The sequence below is a fragment of the Oncorhynchus clarkii genome, chromosome 2 (assembly GCF_045791955.1).
Source record: "Oncorhynchus clarkii lewisi isolate Uvic-CL-2024 chromosome 2, UVic_Ocla_1.0, whole genome shotgun sequence".
In the NCBI taxonomy this organism is placed as follows: Eukaryota; Metazoa; Chordata; class Actinopteri; order Salmoniformes; family Salmonidae; genus Oncorhynchus; species Oncorhynchus clarkii.
Window position 1 is genome coordinate 27,217,986 of NC_092148.1, and position 20,956 is coordinate 27,238,941.

The 20,956-nt window shown below is 42.2% G+C and overlaps 1 protein-coding gene across 7 annotated transcripts in view; it reads right to left on the reverse strand.

Moving 5' to 3' along the window:
* LOC139365610 (DNA-binding protein SATB1-like) overlaps positions 1-20,452 on the reverse strand; it is a 55,693-nt gene extending 35,241 nt beyond the window's left edge. For 4 of the 7 annotated variants that reach the window (XM_071102828.1, XM_071102825.1, XM_071102826.1 and 1 more), the window contains exons 1-5: positions 20,239-20,452; positions 7,618-7,862; positions 5,561-5,737; positions 4,712-4,838; positions 245-368 (exon numbers count right to left, since the gene is read on the reverse strand). In XM_071102828.1, coding sequence (XP_070958929.1) covers positions 245-368; positions 4,712-4,838; positions 5,561-5,737; positions 7,618-7,837 — 648 coding nt within the window. In that variant the 5' untranslated portion in view covers positions 7,838-7,862; positions 20,239-20,452. Of the gene's footprint in view, positions 1-244; positions 369-4,711; positions 4,839-5,560; positions 5,738-7,617; positions 7,863-9,374; positions 10,340-20,238 lie in introns of those variants that run through there. The other 3 variants (XM_071102829.1, XM_071102827.1, XM_071102824.1) reach the window with 2 other exon arrangements.
* Positions 20,453-20,956: the final 504 nt, after the last annotated feature.

A 20,956-nucleotide genomic window follows, 5' to 3' on the forward strand; every position in this document is an offset into this window, starting at 1 on the left:
ACCCAACAATAACCCTGCATTCAATCAACAGTACTGCTTCTGCAAATGAGGGAGGAAGAGAAGAAGAGGAGGGAGGGGGGGGGGGGGGGGGGGTGCATCTATATGGACGACAATGGGTATTGATTTGGATTGTCTATGGAATTCTCCATCGTGTTCCACTCTATCAAACTCTGGGCATTTGAAAAAGGGACACTGGCAGTCTTTGGCAAATGGAATAGTGGGGGTTTGTGGACGGCTCCAGCACCTGTGATAAGGGACATTCTTTTGCCAGAGAGCTCTGGTTCATGTCTTTGAGTAACTCCTTGAGGGCATTTCTTACTGTAGAGTGGGTCCACTGCTCTGGCGGCAGGTCCTCCAGTTTAGGACAACTGTGAGACGAGATAGGAGGTAGGAAGAAGAGATAGAGGGGGAGAGAGAGAGAAAGGGATGAGAGTGGGGGGAGAGGACAGAGAACAGGGAGATTGAGACAGGGGAAGGGGGAATAGAGAGAAGGAGAGAAAAGAGAACAGGAGAGAACAGGGAGAGAAAGAGAGAGAGAGAGATGAGCACAGGGCCTTGCTTTCCTGCTGCAAGCGCCCCTCCAAGACAGACAGATTTCATTTGGCGCATCAAGCAGATGCATCTGGAGATTGCTCTCTCTCCCTCCCTCCCTCCCTCCCTTCTTCCTCGCTCTCTCTCCTTCCCTCTCTCTCTCCTGATTGTTCTGATTAGTTAATTACTTTATACAACACATCTGCTGTATTGATGCATGAATTATACATCAGCTGCATGTGGCGACTATTATTTCATGTTACTTCTACCTTCCTGGCTCGATGTGCTCGGTGAAACAATTTAAGGTGTTACCGGCTAGATTTCTGCAGCGGGGGGAAAGGAAATAACAACATGCCGCACGTAAAAACACACATTTTTGATAAAAAGACAAATAATGTATGGGCCTATGCGATATACGGATGAATGTACTCTATTTACAGACAAGTGGACCCCCTTTCAAACCAGATCATTTTAATGAGGGGGAATTCGAAAGTGAACAAGCAGGTCTCCAGTGAGAGAGCCCTGTTCGCTTCAGATAAGGATCTCTTCATTTGATCAAGCACGCGCCACGCAGACGTCACGTGTGTGGGACATATGGCCGTGTTCGCATTGCATGCATTCCTGAATTATGGCAACGACAAAAGAAACACGTGAACCGTACACTCCACAGTTGGTATGGGTGTCTATTGAGTTTATGTGTGTGTGGTGGGGGAGACGGGTTGCTATTGTCTTCGAGGTTATCAAAATGTTGTAGGTACTTTGATATATGTGATGCATATATAATAAACAGAAGGTAGATAGGTAGAAGTTTGAGGATTCAAAGATAGAGGGCGAACACACACACACACAAAACACACACACACAACACACAACGGCTCTGGTTGAGGCTTTGCCAGAACACCTTAAACGGCTGTAGCAGCAAGAGAGCCTCTGGGGAAAGCAAAGGAACAGAGGGGAGGAAAAGAGAGGGGGGCGAGTGGAGATAGACAGACAGCTATCCATGCAGGCACACAAGCTTGCTGGAAATAAACACAACCGTCTGTGTCCTGGCTGGTGTGTGTGCAGAGGAGGGGAGGAAAGAGAGGGAGGGAGAACAACCTGTGTGTGTATGTGTGTGTATGTGAGTGTGTGTGCGTGTGTGTGTGTGAGTGAACAGCCCCCCAGAGGGTTGCATTAGCAGTGAACTAGTGAGGGTAGGGCTGAGTGTGTGCAGCTGGCACAGGCCTCTACACCAGCAGTACCAATCTCAGTGTGTGTGTGTGTGTGTGTAGTCTGTGGCTGCTGTGTGGTCTGTAAACAGTATGTGTGGGCTGTGTGGCCAGACTGGTCATTAGAAATAGGCGGCGATTTTGGATGTTTGAAAACGTCCGGAGAATGTCGATATATGCCTTCCTCGGCTCTCACACCAGCAAAAAGATCAACATTTTGCCCAGCAGTGGGCGAGAACTGATGATGATCAGAGTGAGACCACTGTGCTACTGCAGTTCACAATGCTCTAGCAAGCTTGGAGAACACTGTGAATACTGATGATACCTGATGGTAATATTGCATGTTTTTTTATTATTTAGTTGTAGCCTTTTCCTGCAGTCAAATGAACTAGCGGCCTTATAAGTGGAATGTTATAAATATTTTTCATAATTTCATCATAAATAAACATACCTTTTCTTTTTACGCCAAAAATCTGTGTTTCTATGTCAAACGGTTTTGGTATATTTCCGTCTTCTGTGATGTTTATGAAGTGTAATATTGGGATGCAAACTTAAAGTAGATTTGTTTAACACTACCAAGAAACACTCTCTGTGACCCTGATTTAGCCCACTGGGGTGAAAGGTTAAGCCTTCCCCAAACCATAGCCCTAATCTTAACTATTAATGCCCAAACTGTTAACCTTTGAGTTGTTTCTGTTTTAACCCTGTAACCATGTGGAATTAACCCTGTGACCACACGTAATAAAAGCGTAAAAAATAGACATTCATCCATAATATGTTGAATTTCGAAGGGAAACTATGAGATCTTGTTGGTGTGGCTACTGACTGTGGTCAACGTATTACATTTTTGTATTTATTTCACCTTTATTTAACCAGGTAGGCTAGTTGAGAACACCTTTATTTAACCAGGTAGGCTAGTTGAGAACACCTTTATTTAACCAGGTAGGCTAGTTGAGAACAAGTTCTCCTTTACAACTGCGACCTGGCCAAGATAAAGCAAAGCAGTGCGACACAAACAACAACACAGAGTTACACATGGAATAAACAAACATACAGTCAATAATACAATAGAAAAAGTCTATATACAGTGTGTGCAAATGAGGTTGGATGAGGGAGGTAAGGCAATAAATAGGCCATAGTGGCAAAATAATTACAATATAGCAAACAGAAACTGGAGTTATAGATGTGCAGAAGATGAGTGTGCAAGTAGAGATACTGGGGTGCAAAGGAGCAAAATAAATCAAATAAATAACAGTATGGGGATGAAGGAGTTGGATGGGCTATTTACAGATGGGCTATGTACAGGTGCAGTGATCTGTGAGCCACTCTGACAGCTGGTACTTAAAGCTAGTGAGGGAGATATGAGTCTCCAGCTTCAGGGATTTTTGCAGTTCATTCCAGTCATTGGCAGCAGAAAACTGGAAGGAAAGGCGGCCGAAGAAGGAATTGGCTTTGGGGGTGACCAGTCTAATATACCTGCTGGAGCGCGTGCTACGGGTGGGTGCTGCTATGGTGACCAGTGAGCTGAGATAAGGCGGGCTTTACCTATCAAAGAGTTATAGATGACCTGGAGCCAGTGGGTTTGGCGACGAATATGTAGTGAGGGCCAGCCAACGAGAGCACACAGGTCGCAGTGGTGGGTAGTATATAGGTCTTTGGTGACATAACGGATGGCACTGTGATAGATTGCATCCAATTTGCTGAGTAGAGTGTTGGAGGCTATTTTGTAAATGACATCGCCAAAGTCAAGGATCGGTAGGATAGTCAGTTTTACGAGTGTATGTTTGGCAGCATGAGTGAAGGATGCTTTGTTGCGAAATAGGAAGCCAATTCTAGATAAAATTTGGGATTGGAGATGCTTAATGTGAGTCTGGAAGGAGCGTTTACAGTGTAACCAGACACCTAGGTATTTGTAGTTGTCCACATATTCTAAGTCAGAACCATCCAGAGTAGTGATGCTGGACAGGCGGGCAGGTGCGGGCAGCGATCGGTTGAAGAGCATGCATTTAGTTTTACTTGCATTTAAGAGCAGTTGGAGGTCACGGAAGGAGAGTTGTATGGCATTGAAGCTCGTCCGGAGGTTGGTTAACACAGTGTCCAAAGAAGGGCCAGAAGTATACAGAATGGTGTTGTCTGCGTAGAGGTGGATCAGAGAATCACCAGCAGCAAGAGCGACATCATTGATGTATACAGAGAAAAGAGTCGGCCCGAGGATTGAACCATGTGGCACCCCCATAGAGACTGCCAGAGGTCCGGACAACAGGCCCTCCCATTTGACACACTGAACTCTGTCTGAGAAGTAGTTGGTGAACCAGGCGGGACAGTCATTTGAGAAACCAAGGCTGTTGAGTCTGCCGATTAGAATGTGGTGAATGACAGAGTCGAAAGCCTTGGCCAGGTCAATGAATACAGCTGCACAGTATTGTCTCTTATCGATGGCGGTTATGATATCGTTTAGGACCTTGAGTGTGGCTGAGGTGCACCCATGACCAGCTCAGAAACCAGATTGCATAGCGGAGAAGGGACGGTGGGATTCAAAATGGTCGGTGATCAGTTTGTTAACTTGGCTTTTGAAGATCTTAGAAAGGCAGGGTAGGATAGATATGATAGATAACTTAAATGGTGTGTACAGTTTTACAGTAGGTGCTATGAGCAAACCTGACTGCCATGCACCGTTTTTGTATGGACTGGATAGCTACCATTGCTATGTCCAGCCCATCCATGACTACAGGGTCTATGGCTGGATTCCAGGTATGTCTTTGCAGTTATGGCTGCTGCAAAGTCTATGGCTATAATGCTAATTTGAGTTAGGGTGGAAGCATGGAAAGGAATGGTAGGCCTATGTGTTGGTACGCATGCTACACTAGACTGGCATAGCTGGGTGGTGGGGTCAGGAGGGTGATGTGGTTGGGTACTTCACTGGACTTGCATTGGGTGGGTAGTTGATTGGGCAACAGGGTGTGGAGACTGACCTGTGCAGCTGAATTTTCAGCGTGACCACATGGTACACGTCCTGCAGCATGTCTGCCACGGTGGCGTCCGGCGCGTCCGTCACGTAGGACAGTGGGACCGGGTTCCACTTGCCCACCTGAATGAGACCTGCAATGGAACGAGAAACACAAACACAATCAATGGTGAATGTTATGTTTCTCAAAGTTAGACGCATACAGATAAACATTTACAATCATTGATTGATTCTGTATTTTCCTAGCAAGGCCACATTAAGATTGACATCTCTTTTCCCAGTAAGCCCCGCCCAGGTATGTGTGTTAGAGTTGCAGTCAGCTGCAACGGATTCCACCTTCACTCCCACTGAGTGTTCTAGCTAGAAGTTTACAGAGCAGAGAGGCCCTGAGAACTCCTGAGAGACATTTAGTTGCATCCCCTGTCTGGGATCAATGTCAACCTACGTTACTGAGCCTTCAGATCAGCTGGGAAACTATCAGAGGCCTGGACAGCTAAGGCGGTTGTGTGTGTGTGGGGAGCGTGGGGGAGGGGGCAGTGTGTGTGTGTGTGTGTGTGTGTGTGTGTGTGTGTGTGTGTGTGTGTGTGTGTGTGTGTGTGTGTGTGTGTGTGTGTGTGTGTATGTTTGTGTGTGTGCGTGCGTGTGCGTGTGGATGGAAGGGGGGGAGTGTATGTGGGGTAAGCTGTGGGAGAAGTCAAATCATAGCAAGGCCAGTTCTATAGTTCGTGGAGCGGGCCTGTGTGTGTGTGGGTGTGTGTGCGTGCATGCCTGAGTTGGTATGTGTATGTATGTGCGTGCATGTGTGTATGTGTGTGTGAGCGGGTCATCAATAGAGTGGGGCTTGTGCCAGTCCTACCTTTCGCCTGTGCCGCCGAGCTGTGCGAGTAGCCCAGTGACAGAAGGGCCATCTCGATGAGCTGGTTGAACAGCATGTCTTTCCTGACCAGCACAAACTCGGCGTGCTCCTCCTTGCTGTCAAACTCGATGGGGCTCTCGTAATGCTCCACCACGCAGAACACAGGGAGCATGTTGCCTGGAGAGACACAGACAACACAGCGAGGGCTCAGACATGACAAATGGTGACCTTCAATGGGGGGATTAATATTACATTTAGACACAGCTGATACAGTCAGACTACCTCTATTCATGAATGAATGAATGCCAGTGCCATTCGTATTATCAGTGACTGCACAATGATAAATATTGCATTGTTTTTTTTATTAGAATTTCCATATTAGCCTTATTCACATTGATAGAACTAGTTGTGGTAGCGGTAGTAGATGTGGTGGTACTGTGATTTTAGTTATTCAATCATGATCAGTGACATCATGATTAAAGCAATGTTCTTAGCCATTATTAATGACATCATTATTCAATTTGAACTAAAGTCTAAATAAATTGAATGCTGTTCAGATGAATCTTGGCCTATCTCAGCTTTCAACCACTTTTGGCTGAGATCTGTTGATTCATTGTCAAGGAGCTCAGATCACATTAGACTGCTTCTACCTCTGCTGTCAACCCCATATCACCTTCCCATGATGCACCGCTCAAAATCCCAACACTCTGGTGCGCCCTGAGGTTTACTAGTCTGTGTAAACACTGCACTGCTATTAGGTAGAAAACGAGGAATCCTTGTCCAAAGACCTTGAGTGTTCGGGGTGCACTGTGCAAATTTTACATTATACCATTTGGGTTAAAAACTTATTTTGATAATTCGGTGACTTAAGTTTCGGAGCATCATAACTTTTTTGGCTAAAATGTTCCTCTATAGCCTTCAGTGGTGATGATATGCCACACATTATTCATGGGGTTTGAGCAGTTGCAATGAACCATATTTCTAATGGCCGGCATCCTGAAGATGCAAACATCTCTGACAAACAATCAATAAACAGGGTAATCACCAGCAGGTGCCAGGGAATGTGCTGAAATGCTGCTTCTCTCCCTGATGTTAATAGATAGAGATCTAACAATAAAGACTGCTGTGTAGGTTCATTTGGGGATCAATACAGCCTTTGTTTTCATGGAACGGAGAAAAGCCCATGGTAAATATTATTCAGCTCAAACAATGCCCACTGTGGCCATGCGAAACTTCAGCAACAGACGCTTCTATAAATTTCACAATTTCCTCTCGAAAAAAGGCAAAAAATATACTGGAACCTTCTGAAAAACGGGAGGGCAGAATGATGCAGGGCTTTCTCAGGTGGTGTTTTGTGACAACTGAGAGAGGAACCAACTAAGAGCAACAGCGCATCAAGGTACTCAACGCAACATTCTATGCTTCCAAAGTCCCCAAAAAACACAACCGAACAAACAGTCGAGACATAGCGGCCAACCGCTAATAAACTCATGAAAATCTGCAGGTCTGAATGCTCATATCTAGCCCCAAAAATTCATAACATAGTAACATTATTCATGTGATGACCAGGCCAGTAGTTATATAAAAAAGCTATGTCATCATCTCGAAATGAAGGCCCCTTAAGCGGCAAAGGCTCTTAAATGACATTCTCTTCAATAAACAACAGGAGAGAAACAGTGACGCAGCGTTATGCAGAATAACACAGTAATAATTCTTAAACGGCCTTGGTATAAAAAATAGGTCTTTGTAAATAGGCCTAAGTGTGGGTGTGTGCACTAAGATGACTAAGGGAAATTTAAATCGGTTTGCGCAGGAAGATGGAAACAAAACCATGACAACATGACACTTGTGAACCATGAAAACATGGCAATTGTAAACACAGACAGCACACACACACTTACGACATTCCACCTCTCTCCCATCTTGCCAAACACACACAGGCCAAAATTTGGGCCTACTTGTACTGAGGGCCCTTTTGAAGTGTCTGAGGGTTTATATTATGCTATCTCACACACCTACACACGCAAACACACACCACCTTGTCCAGTGTCACTCACCCCTCTTGTGGCAGTTCTTGAGGAGGTGTCCCGAGGGTTTGTAGGGTACCCCGGCCAGCTTGGCCCCCGTGCTGCCCAGGCGGGCCCTGCCCACGGGGCTGCCGTTCTGTTCCAGCCGGGCCAGCTTGGCTGGGGGGGCCTTGGAGTCGCGGTCGCCCATGCTGTTGACCAGGTCACAGTTCTCCTTCCCCAGGCACGCCTCGCTGAGATGGTCCATCATTCTCAGCACCTCTGCTCACTATCACCTGGGAGGAGATAAGACAGGGACAGTCTGGGTGTTCACTAGCTGGCAGAACATTAGGGGGTTTCATGGACATGTAAGGCCTTCACACAGTAAGCACATCATATTCAATTGCATGATATGAAGTATGCCAAATAATATTTTTAGGGTTGATTGTTTTGACATTGAAAATGTTACAACAAAGAGGGTGATAACTTGTCAACATGAACATCTATCTGTGGGAAAAAAGCACATAACAAAAACACAACAGTTACAACAATAACTGCCAATTCTGTGCTTTCATTACTTGGCACTCACAATGTTTCGTGCCATCGTAATGTTCCCATTTTTCAGAGCACGTATTATTTATGTCTGTCCCACTACGGATTCCCATATGGTGGGCAAACAAGACCATTTTTTTCAAACACATTAATTTGCAGAGAGATTCCACTCCGATGATTACTGCAGTTCACAGCACAAGCCCACAAGCCCACAAGCCTTGCAACAGTGAAGTGAAGGCTGAGAGAGTAGAGCTAGCATATTCATCTTGAGTCACTTTCAGCACTCCAAAAAACAAAAAATTACCAGACAGGCTTTTGGGAAAAAAGCATAAAAAGGCAAAAGACCCACAAGTGGTATCACATGTGCTTAAACAGGACATGATATAAGGAAGAAGAATTGTGTGGGATGTCTCTTTAAATTGCTCTTTCAATTTCAGAGAAGACATTACAAAATGTGAGGTAAAACTGAATGAAAGCAGTACCATTGAAAAGATGCTGACGTTTTATACCTTTGAGCGTATCAGAAATGAAAAGTGGAATCAGAAAAAATAATGGATAAAGCAAAGCCTGACATGCCAGTTGCATTTGATAAGTGTAAACACATTTTTTTTTATTTAACTAGGCAAGTCAGGTTAAGAACAAATTCTTAATTACAATGACAGCCTACCAGGGAACAGTTTGGGGCAAAACGCCAGATTTTTACCTTGTCAGCTCGGGGATTCGATCAAGCAACCTTTCGGTTACTGGCCAAACCAGTAGGTTTTCGGTTACTAACCACTAGGCTACCTGCCGCCCACATACACAGCCACTGACTGCAGGAAGCACACAATCAACATCTTGACAGGCTCTCCACAACTGAATGACATGGTTAAACACCTAATACACATCATTTTCTTTAGCAACATTTGAATAATTATCTGTTAATGGTGTTTCATTCTTTTTGGTAAAAAAATAAGGCTAAATTCAGATGGGTTATTATACAGTGTTTACATTGTGCAATAGAAAGGTTTTTTAAATATTTAAACAAAAACTGAACAGGTCAAAATATTGTATCCCCACCTTCCCACCAGCACACAAATGATCATGAACTATCTCATTCATGATATGCAATGAAGCAACTAATTATTTAAATAGGGGGGGCAACAGAATCCAGACCCGGATATGGTGGTAGTCCAGGGCAGGATTTCTGAATGACCTTTAAAAAAGACAAGCAAGAGTGCAAAACACAAGTTAAGTTACATTTAGGACAAACCAACCTGAAACTCAGCACGTCAAAACTCGAAAGCATATAATGCAGTCTTGGTGAACGATGCCTTCTTCAAGTTTTGTCAAGGGAAAGACAACTTCAATGTCGGATGCTTTCTAGTTTTAAATGATAGGTCCTCTACAGAAATGTGTTCTTCTTTTGAGAGATGAAAGGTTGATATACAAAAGAGCAACCCAAATCTATATAAAAGAAGACGTCGAGACAGACTGGGATACGATAACATTGGTAAGGAATTAAGTATGTACAGTATAGCCTAAATAAATCGAATTATTTGCTCACTGGAAAAATAGTCATTCTTACGTCTTATTAGAAGTAGCGGAGGAAAATAACACCTGATACAATAAACTGGCTAACTGTCTCGGGCATAGTCCATCCGTTACAAGTGCAACGAGTTAACACAACGTATCCACCACGATTATCAGTCAGTCGTTCGTGAATAGAACATCGGATAGTGGTAAGCGGTGCTGAAATCTGTTATTTCTACCAGTCGCGAACAATCCTGATGTATAAACGCATACAAAAATAACGTGTATTAAATCAATTCGGCTTCTCTAGAAAAAAAAATTCGACAATGATCTGCTATCTCATGTAGAGACGATGGCGCAACGATATGCACACCCATGTTAAAAAGTGCGATTTACTTTCCAATGTCGAGTTAAGGCTTGCTATGGATGCATAACATCTGCTTGCGATATGTGTTCTTTCTGCTGGTTTGATTAACGTCCGGACGGGAGCTCTTCTTTCTTTCTCGCTTTCCCCCTCTGTGTCCCCATTAAATTATGAGTTGTATTGACTCATCACTCCCCTTGCTGGTGCTGCCTGTGCTTTCCCTTTCTCCTCCTCATTTCAAAAGAAAATACCCCCAAAACAAGACGATTTAACCCGCATGTCGAGTGTTGAAGGCAGCCACCCGCGACAGCCGATGTCCTGGCGGAGTGGAGAACCTAAAATAAAGTAAAAAGTGGAAAGAAAACAGAGGATGGTGCGATTTCCGGCTGTGCGCGCAGGAATTTTTAATCAGCTTGATTAGAGTGAGGCGGTTCTGCATTTATTACTGAATAACACACATGCACATACACAGAGGCGCGCATAGGCTATACATATTCGAGATACTATGCGAATGGACATTATATAGGCTACAGGAGGACCATGTGTGAAATTGTTAAAATAGGCCGATATAAACCGCGCATCCCTGGAATGCTATCTGAGAGAGCACAATAGATTAACTCCCATGCCATTTTGGCTATTGATCTACGTCAGTCCTGAGTAGCCTACTCGACCCGTAAGCTATTCTTAGTGTACAAACAAATACAGAAACAAACAAACAAAACTGTTATCCCTGTTTGTTTATTACATGGTTACTATTATTTTCCTGAACTTTTCCCATAATAAGATGAATAATAGCCTACAATAATAATGCCGGGCTCCAATATTATGATTATTGAAGACAGATCAAATCTGTTAGGTGTGAACAAAAGCCTGACAACTGTGTTTGCATATCACTTAGAGGTGCCTCACTGGCTGAATATGTCTTATTGCTACAGCACACATCATAGAAGTAGAGGGTGTTGAGCAAAAGCTGTTCTGGTGCCTTTCTAAAATAGCTTATGTACACAGTGCATTCATTTCACACATGCTACGAGCAGCCCTACACACGGGTGACAACGCAATAGAGAGCATAGCCAAACCTCTACTACTAAAAATATTGGATTACGGTACTGACTTTCCCTGACCACAAATATGGCACTGTCCTAACCTCGTACAGGAGAGAGGGGGGACTGGGAGAGAGTGAGTGTGACCTTCCCAAGACCCTAGAGGCGCACCTCAAGGACATCACTGTCAAGGCAAGTGCCTTACAACCTCTGTTATAGACAAAGTATTGTCTATAACTGAAAGCAATGTTGCTGTCTATTACTATATACATCACAATACAATTATTCTCGCTCAAATGGGAATGTGCACAGCACAGCGATGCTATAAAACATATGTTTGCACAAACAACGTAGAGAGAACATCAATTGTCACACAGAATCAAAGAATGCAAATCATTACAGTTATCCTGCATACCCTGAGATAAAACACTATTCTACACGAAAAGATTGTCAGCAGGGGGACTATAAACAAAAACATATGTGGGTGTAAATACTTACAGAGACAGACCAAGATATTAGGTACAGTATATCAGGCATGTTGTCAACACAACATGAAAACAAGGCAGTCCAAATTCATAAAAAAAGCTAAAAAGGAAACCAACCAAAACAGGACGCATTAATACCTGGCAAACCATAAACACAAACTCTATATGTGCAGTGATTGCCTACCTCTTTGGTCAAACACAGAGGAAATGCTGCATATAGAAACAAAATGTTGCACATATTGTAGTATTTAATCATAAACCATGGTAAGGCCTATAGCTCCCAGAAATGTTAAGCCAAATCATAAATCTCTTCCCACACAACAACAAAAAACGGTTGTTTTGTCAATAACGCATAGAGGCGAGCAGAAGGAAATATGTGAGGGGAAAAGATTTGTGATAAAAAGTCCAACTCTTCAAAAGAGGGTTTCTCTTAAATTCCTGAGAGATGGTTCCTAGAGATGAGACATATTGAGCTCAGGGAAACTCTTAGTTCATACCTGTTTAAGAAGTTTTAAGCCAAGAGGGTAATACTTTATGGTGTTCAAGCTTTATAAGGATTGACCCAGCAGATTACCTCTTTATCATATAAAAATGTAATTGTTTTATGTTTTTTTGATAGAAAGAGCACCTGAGTCACTTTATTCCCAATGATTGTATTGCTGAAACACGTTTGAGCCAGAAGTAAACAGAGCAAGGTAAGATTCAGCGGTAACAAGTTGAGGTGGAACACTGTCTTGACTAAACAACAACATCTAGCTCAATGTCAGTCACTTTCAAAGCAGTGAGTCTGTGCTGCCGGTAAGTGATGCTGTCCCATGTCTGTGGCCTGTCACCGGAAACCCATACTGTATGCTCCAATGTTAAAACCTTACTGAGGTTCAAACTAGTCAGGTGTATGTCACAATTCAATAAACTTAGTAGCCTATCTATAAAATGTTGGGTTGTACAGAGATGTAAAAACTGTCTAAACTGACAAAATTCATACTGCATTCATCAACAGAGTACTGCAGTATTACTTTGTTTTAATCAAGTAAGGTGCATGATAATAAAGATGAAAAGGACAACGCAATATTCTGGGGCTATTACTATGTTATTACAGTGTTACTGCTGGTGATGTAGTAAAATGTATAAAAACAACTATCAATGTTTTTGGGTCAAAACCATTGCTAATTTCACATGATATCACCTGTAATAGCAGGGTCAAGGTTTTATTTAACACATTGGGAAAGTTCAAAGCTAAATACATAAAATGTTTTTTTTATCAAAATGGTTTTTGAGAGACTACACATGACGCTTGCTGTACATTTGGTTGGGTGTACATTTTCATATCTGTCAGAGTGGGCATGGACATAGAAATAACAGCGAATGCGAGCTGTAGTCGGGCAAATTGTTATCTGCCGTGACGCAAGCAGCCGCTGTCATTTCCACTGTGATTGTGGGAGACCATCAGAGAGCATTGATAACCCTGCCAGCCAGGTTCTGGCACTGCCAACAGGTGCTGCCACTGCCAGCGACGTTGGCACAAACATGGCTGTGAAAACCCTCTGACATCCAGAAGGGCACAGATTTGCACTGACTGCACCACTGAATCAACAGTACTGATTATCAATTAACATATAGGTTTTTGTATCAGAGAGAAAAAAATAGTTTTCACACTGAAAGGCCTCTATCAATACCAGCTGATTACAAACACACTATTGTGATAGATTTACCAGGGCCAAGGCATATGTGTTATTACATGTTTGTAAGAGATGGGTGATGATATAGCTGAGCTCCTTAGTATGAAGCAGAGGTTTGGCATGCACATCTTCAATAAAATAAACGATGTAAACATAATGGATGTCTTTAAAGATGTATCTCTGTTAAATAGTGTAATACTTGAGCCATATGATTTAGTTACAATACAAAGCTTGTATCAATATTCATAGCCATAAGCAGTAGGCAAATCACATGCACGTGGCCTTTATAAGTAAGATAAGAAGTCGAAAATGGCAATCATAAATCGATTTCACTATCATTTTACAACACCTACTCATGATCCCTTCTATTGCGCTGTCCCCTTTGCCATCTTTTGCACCACCATAATATATAACCTTACAAATGTTATTGCCATATTGTAGCCCCTTCTTTGACCCTCACTATACCATCACATAGAACGATCATGAAGCCCCTTGTTAAATAATGGAGAGAAAATAAGTACGAGGTCAGTTTTAACAACCAGTTTATAATCTACTCTTTAACATGTCAAGATCCTGCAAAAGAAAGCGGCATGAGCGAACGCAGCAATGTTGGCTTAGCGTCTCGGACGACGTGGCTTCTTTGTTGTCCCAGACGCCGAACGCGTCATCACATACAGTATGTAGGTGTTGTGATGTCGTCATGCTCACTACTTTAGTGGGCATTAATACGATTATTTGGATTATCTAATACAAATGAGTCTGTCTGCATCTTAGCCGTGTGTGAATACTAACAGCATGGGGTAATGCTGTCAGTGCAGATCTCAGCTGGCTGTGTAGGATCTAGGATATATGAAAGCACACAAAAAAAGAAGGCACTAATAAGCCAATGAGGTATTCAATAATCTGTGTATTATTAATATTGGTGTGCTGATGTCAAAACATTATTATAGTACATGCACAAATTCCCTCTCCACTAATGAGATATTGTTAATACAGTAGTAGGTATTTGCAAGTGTCTTTGCATTGAGAGTGTGTAGACAGCAAACCAATTACCAAAGTCACATGAAAACTTGAAGAGGATAGTGTCCGGTGCAAATTGTTTTAGTTGAAGGGACATTTCCAGCAGTGTTGCATGGTGTGCCACATATACAAATAAACTATTACTAAAAAGACATCAGTGAGAAACTGAGATATCCTTTTAGTACTCAGTCGTTAAGCAGTGAACCTGAATATGAAAGATATTCCATATCAGCAATGGATAGTGTTCTTTAAACTGAACGAGTTGTAGGCTCTCTATTTGGCCCTCTTAGTCAGTATGGTTTTTAATTAAAAGTGAAAGAAAGTAAATCATTTTTTTGAAATTCTGATTTGGCAGTGTTGTGTCGTCATCGGAGAAAGAGAGTGTGATTCAAATGAACATCTTAAAGTTTCCTAAGTGCTTAATTCTCTTATAATCACATGAATGTCCAAAGTAGAACCGGACGACGTCCCCGCCCACTTACTGGAAGACCTTTTCACTTTCCTCTGAACAGGCCTCACAGTATGCGCCAAGTCGTAGACGCCGGCATCAAAGAGTAACAGAAATGAGACGGTGACGGTTTTGAGAAGCCGCATGCTCTTACAAAATATACTATTTGCCTCACAGAACGGAACTCTGACGCCCACCACTAGTACGATGTGTGGTGTGCACTGTACAACTCCCCCCACACACGGAAACACAGGTTTCTCGGTATCCGAGATTGAGCTGGTCTCAGCTCTCTGGGCCTATATGCATCATAAGGTCAAGATTGCTGTCCCGAGCCGCAGCAGCCGTAGCGACAGTGGTGCCACGACGACGACCAGGCCAATATTAACACAGGGCCAGAGCTGGCCTCATTTTAATCTGCCCACAGGAATCTTTATTAATGATTCAAAACAAATGATTGTTTCCCCGAGGCTGGTGAGAGGACCCTGTATCGGCTTGTTTATCCCCCTTCGCTTTTATCGAATTATAAAACAAATTAGTCATAGAACAATTAACTAGCATCAGTTTCAGGGCCTTGGAAATTACTTTTCTGTCACTGGTTGCAGGGCCAGTGCTCATCACATGACTGAATAATTTGAACTATAATTTCTGCCTCGTGGATTGCAACATATCAACAATTAATAGCTAGAGAGACAGGGTTGTGTGTTTCGGGAAGCGACACTGAAGATGGCTTTGTCCACACTTTGATGTTAAGCTACACAGTGAAGAGGGAGGCTAAAGATGGTGCAAAGGATGCCATATACTCTGCTGTGGATGATACTGAAAGGACAAAACTATGGTTGGTGCAGGAGAACTATTAAGAGTGTTAAGTGAATGTGGGCAGGTGAAACAAATGTTTACTACGCCCAGTACACAGAAAGGCTACTGAGCCAACCATTCCATAGGCCTGGGTGGGAGCATTGGATAAGGAGTGCCAACATGTCAATGCAGTTGTATCTACATATTTTCCTCTGCACATTTAATCTGTAGTCAAAGGATGCATCATCCACCACTGTACAAAACATTTGACAAGGGAATGGTTGAGGTTGTGTTTGTGTGTACAAGAGAATACAGTATCGGTTGAATTTGTTTCATCGGAGTATGTGGGTGGGTATTAACAACCTGATCTTAGCAAGATGCAAATTCCACCAAAGCACTCGGTTCCTTTTTTGTTGCATTATCTGAACAAAGGATTCAGGAAAACCTACACAGATCGGATAATGACAAGCATAAAAATAAAACACAATCACATTTTTTCAAGAAATCAAAACACATGTTGGGCCTGAAATAAGGTGATTTGAATTATAAAAAGTTCAAGGTATCAGTCAACATGTATTTCAAATTGTGTTTGTTATTGTGCAGTGAAGCATGCAAACAATTGCTATTCAATTTTTTACAGAATTGTCATTTTGCCAAACCGTGACAGAATCGACATGACAGACGTTGGTTATTTATCTCTGTGGAAAGACAGGCTCCCCATTCAACCAAACAGTGCTGATTGTGAGGACCAGAAACAATGCAAGCTTTTATCGTTAAGCCAAGGAATCTGGATCAACAGTATGCAAAGCATATGCCAAAATAAATTGTTTTCAACATGCTGGGGCAACATATCCCCCTTTTAAAGGAGTCTCAGATCATGGCCAAATGTGCTGTAACTGTGCAGTTGCATACAAACGCGCATCCAGGGTGGTATGTCTGCAATTGTCAGGCCTTTTTACATTTTTGACACTGAGCCCTGGAATGTGCAAACAATCCCTATTAAGACACAGACCTTTTACCAAGACTAGTTGCAGCATGTCATCAAAAAGTCTCAGATTCATTGTTACCTTTGTTCTCTATTAGCAATCATAACAGACCTATTTCAGAGGAGGTGGAATCCCCAAAGAGCCACACATCAAAAAACCAGACAGGCCTCTTATTTACTGGCGACAGTCTAATAAATGCATTTGCTGGCAGCTAAACAGGTATTTACTCTGCTCCCGACCACAGGTATAATTTCACTGTTTGCTGAGCTGTTATTTCTACACTGCTAATTATCGAGGGTGGTAAAGACGATTAATGGTTTTACCCTAGATATCAGTCTCAGCCCAGCGAGACACAACCCAACTCTAGACTCTCCAAGTACTTTGCTGTATGAATTTTAATAGCGTAGAGATCTTCGTAGGAGGTATTTTGAACAAGCCCCAAACTCTTTTAGCTACACCCTAACCTGAAGCCATCGTTTAGTCGCAAAAGTCTGGAGGTTCTACCATTTAACATCCACATCATTTTTTCTTCTTCTTCAAAAACAAGCTACCACTGCAAGGCGCTTGAGTGAATAATTCAGTTTCAAACGTCAGTGTTGTTGAGTGTCATTGAGACATCATTGTGTGTTTTTTGAGGAGAGGTAGCAAAGCGGAAACCTCTATGATGTACTGTACTGCCTAAGTGGTCTCTTAGGGTCAGGACATGAACTGAAGACGTTGTTTCCTCTCGCCCACCTATTATGTGCGTTAGTATCTATTACTATGTACTTCCAACCCTACATCCCTTACCACAACTGCTGTTCAACGGCTGTGGGGACCTCATCTGAAAGAGCACTATGAGTTGCACACCCTACTCCTGTCTTCTGTACTGTATGTTAAGAGCAGCAGCTGAGCCTGCAATGCCTCCGCTCCCTCAGAATCTTCTGCTCCCGTATGCTAGAGCGACCTGACAAATGAAGTGGCAATTATTGGAGATGTGAGGCAAACGTGCCACCAGGATGACAAGGGTGGAGAGGAGAGGGAGAGATCCCCTAGGTGTGTTTCTAACAGTTCTCAAACAGTCGGTTGATTTCCTGCTATTACAGAGCTGTCAATAACAAAGGCGGACACTACTTTCACTTTGGTGCCTTGACAAATATAACCTGACTTTTGATAACCTCAAAAACATCTATAGGCAAAGACAGGCAGTTAAATGTCTTGGTATTTCTTCTGCATTTATTCTTGATAATTGATCGCCTTATGGTCATTATTACATGTCAAAGGAATTTGCAAAAGGGTATGTGAACATGAAATTATGGCACAATGATAGGCTTCTTCAGAGCATCACTATTGGATCTGTGTCCTGTTAGGTATCTGGACTGTTAGCACTGTCCTTGCCATCTGACTTGTGTCGTTCCTGTCAAATAAGGTTAAGTAACAGATTTGTGTGTGTGTGTGTGTGTGTGTGTGTGTGTGTGTGTGTGTGTGTGTGTGTGTGTGTGTGTGTGTGTGTGTGTGTGTGCCACTTTCACAACGGCTAGCTAAGTGTTAAGACTGGTTTTAGTAAGCAGAAAGTGAGACTGAGAGGGCTAACTGCAGCGCTCAACGTTCAACGTTCAGTCTTTCATCTTAAGCAGGACTTACAAGAAGTGACACGGTCGCTAAAACAGGAAAAGGGCTGTGACATTGTTCTGTGAAATAGTGACCAGATTAACTACAACAGCTCCTCAGACTGTGAGAGATTTGACAAGATACAATCACCTCTATTAAAACCATAACCTGGTTTTCTCCAGCTTGTGCTACTTTGACCTCTTAAAAAATGTATGAGAACTACTAATGGCATGACTATCAGACTCTCAGCATACAGGACTATCACACTCTCAGCATACAGGACTATCACACTCTCAGCATACAGGACTATCACACTCTCAGCATACAGGACTATCACACTCTCAGCATACAGGACTATCACACTCTCAATATACAGTCAGCAGTGGAAAGAAAAATGTTTACACTCTAGATTTGTCTAATCAACTTCTTCTATAACATATTCCATAGGCTTATTAGGCTAGTTACAAATAATAGACATACAAACTTTACCTCCTGTAAAAGAATACTTAAAACTTAACTATAAGATTACTTAAAACGTAACTATGGTAAATGGAATTCTCCATATCATGCTGTTTTTACCTGATGTCCCTGTGGAATAATTGTTTTAATAAATGCATATTTTCCATATTGAATTATTTATTAATATTAGGTTAAATAAAGATACCATGACATTTTTCAGGGCTGAGACAATAGACAGCTTGTTTACCTATCGGTGATCAGTGAATCAGATCAGATTAATCTAAGTCAGCAGCAATGCTAGTGATTATGGCATGTCAAGAATCCAAGCCGTACTGAGATACGTGAGACTGTCTGTCGTGAACCTGAACAAAACCACAACACACCTATGCCCACACAATCTCACAATGGGACACTACAACTTCCCATAACATGCCCTTACACACACACTCATCTGGATCTTTCTAAAAACACTGTATCAGCACAATTACAAAAACCTCAATTAGACAAAAAATCAAGGCCATCATTAGTACTTTTACCCAATATGCTCACCATCAGTTGCAATACATGTTGTCAACGCAACCACTGCATATTCATTATGTCCGCAATCCACTTTATTTCTTAATTTACTATTTGAGTTCCTTTAGGCTACAATGCATTTGATTATGAAGCAATTATAAAGCAATTCTTCATGAAGTGCAGCGTTAGATATATAAGTAGTACGGTATAATAACTATGTTCTCTGACTATTAAAGATCACCTATTGTTTGAATCCTGGAAAATGTAAAGTTATCTGGAGAACTATCTTAAACTATGTGAATTAGTTGGAGTGTGTGAGTTCTGTCTTAAAATAAGCATAAGAGCATAAGCATACATTTGAACGATTATGACTTGACTTCATAAAACACCCATTGGCAAATTAAAAAGGGGGGGGGGGGGCTATCATGGCCTGTTGGTATAGGCTAATAGACTACTTAGCCTACTTGTTATTAACACGTGATACAAACTGTCACGTTCTGAAAGTATATAATTCATCTAACAGTATGTAAAACAACTGCCGCGACAAAAAAAAAACTTTTGTCAAAGACACTGTTATGTATGCCTATATACAGTTGTATAACAATAAAGGTGGCTAATGTTTTTCTATTGTGGTTATTCCAAGACATCACTCAAAACAAATACTGGTCAGGTAATGCATTTTTCGAGCCAAGTTTGCAGGTAGCCTAGGCTACATCACGGAACTGAAAAGATAAGGAAGCACAGAGATGGTGCGTTCTCTCAAGATGCGCAATATACATGAATCGGTTTAACCTCATTCAAGAGTGCCTATTAAGCCTGGAATATACCGAGTTATTATTTACAACTGAACTAAACGCGACACAAAAGTATAGACATTTACATAGCATAGCCTATTGTAGTATTTAATCTATAGCCTATCATTAAATCATGCACTCAGAACGTAGAGATTGTCTTCTCTAAATAGAAGACATAAATGTGCCAATATTTAGATGCATTTTGGCCTTCAGTCGGTTATCGAGAAAGGGTCTGAAAACTGTTGGTCAACTGACCTAAATGCTTACTGTCAAAGACTACTTCCGTTCATTCAAGGATCACATCTACATGTTTTAAATAGGTGGACATTCCAGTCTGTCGGTAGCTTACAAAATAGCAAATAGCAAAAATAAGCAGGTTCTGTTGAATTGAAAGATAAAAAATGAATTCAGGAGAAAATGTAACAATACCTTCAAAGTTAGCAGTTACCGTGAAGCCTCTTGTTTTCCATCAAAAAGTTCAGAATTCTAATAGAGTCTGCTCCACCTTGACGGATCCAAAACTGCTCGGACAATTCCGGTTGAGAAAGACACACGAGCTGTCAAAATTGCACTCGCGAAGACTGCGCAAAGCTGAACTTCGGAGAGCCAGAATTGAGCGCAAATGCAAGCAACGTGTGCTGCGGGAGTGTGCTAGATTTGAGTAGCGGCATGAGAGGAGGGTTTCTTTGAAAGGGTGGCAGGTAAACGAACCGCCCCTCCCCGTTTCTGATGCTCAAATCGATGATTTGCCAGCTGTGGCGCAGCTTGTCTCGTGCCCCACTTTAGTTTTTACAACGCTCTTCTCCCGGCGCGCTCTCCAGGGTCTCCAGGGAGCTCGACTCCGGAATAGCAGATAGGAGCCGACTGCCAGGAGAGCGTTCACACTCATTCATTTTCATATCTACACGCCACATGTTTGGGTGTCAAGAAAAACGACCGATAATATAAAACATTGCGTGTTCATAAGATACATTTGTTTGAGGGTGCGCATAGCCTCTTTTTAACAATGGTGCATGGCAAAACAGATCATTATATTGTCCAAACTCTCAAATTGGTCCTGCCGGATAATATAGAACTATATAGGCTTCCTAGGCAGTGGTTTGTAGTGTTGGTATCTAACCTGGTCTCAGAGCACAACATTAAGTAT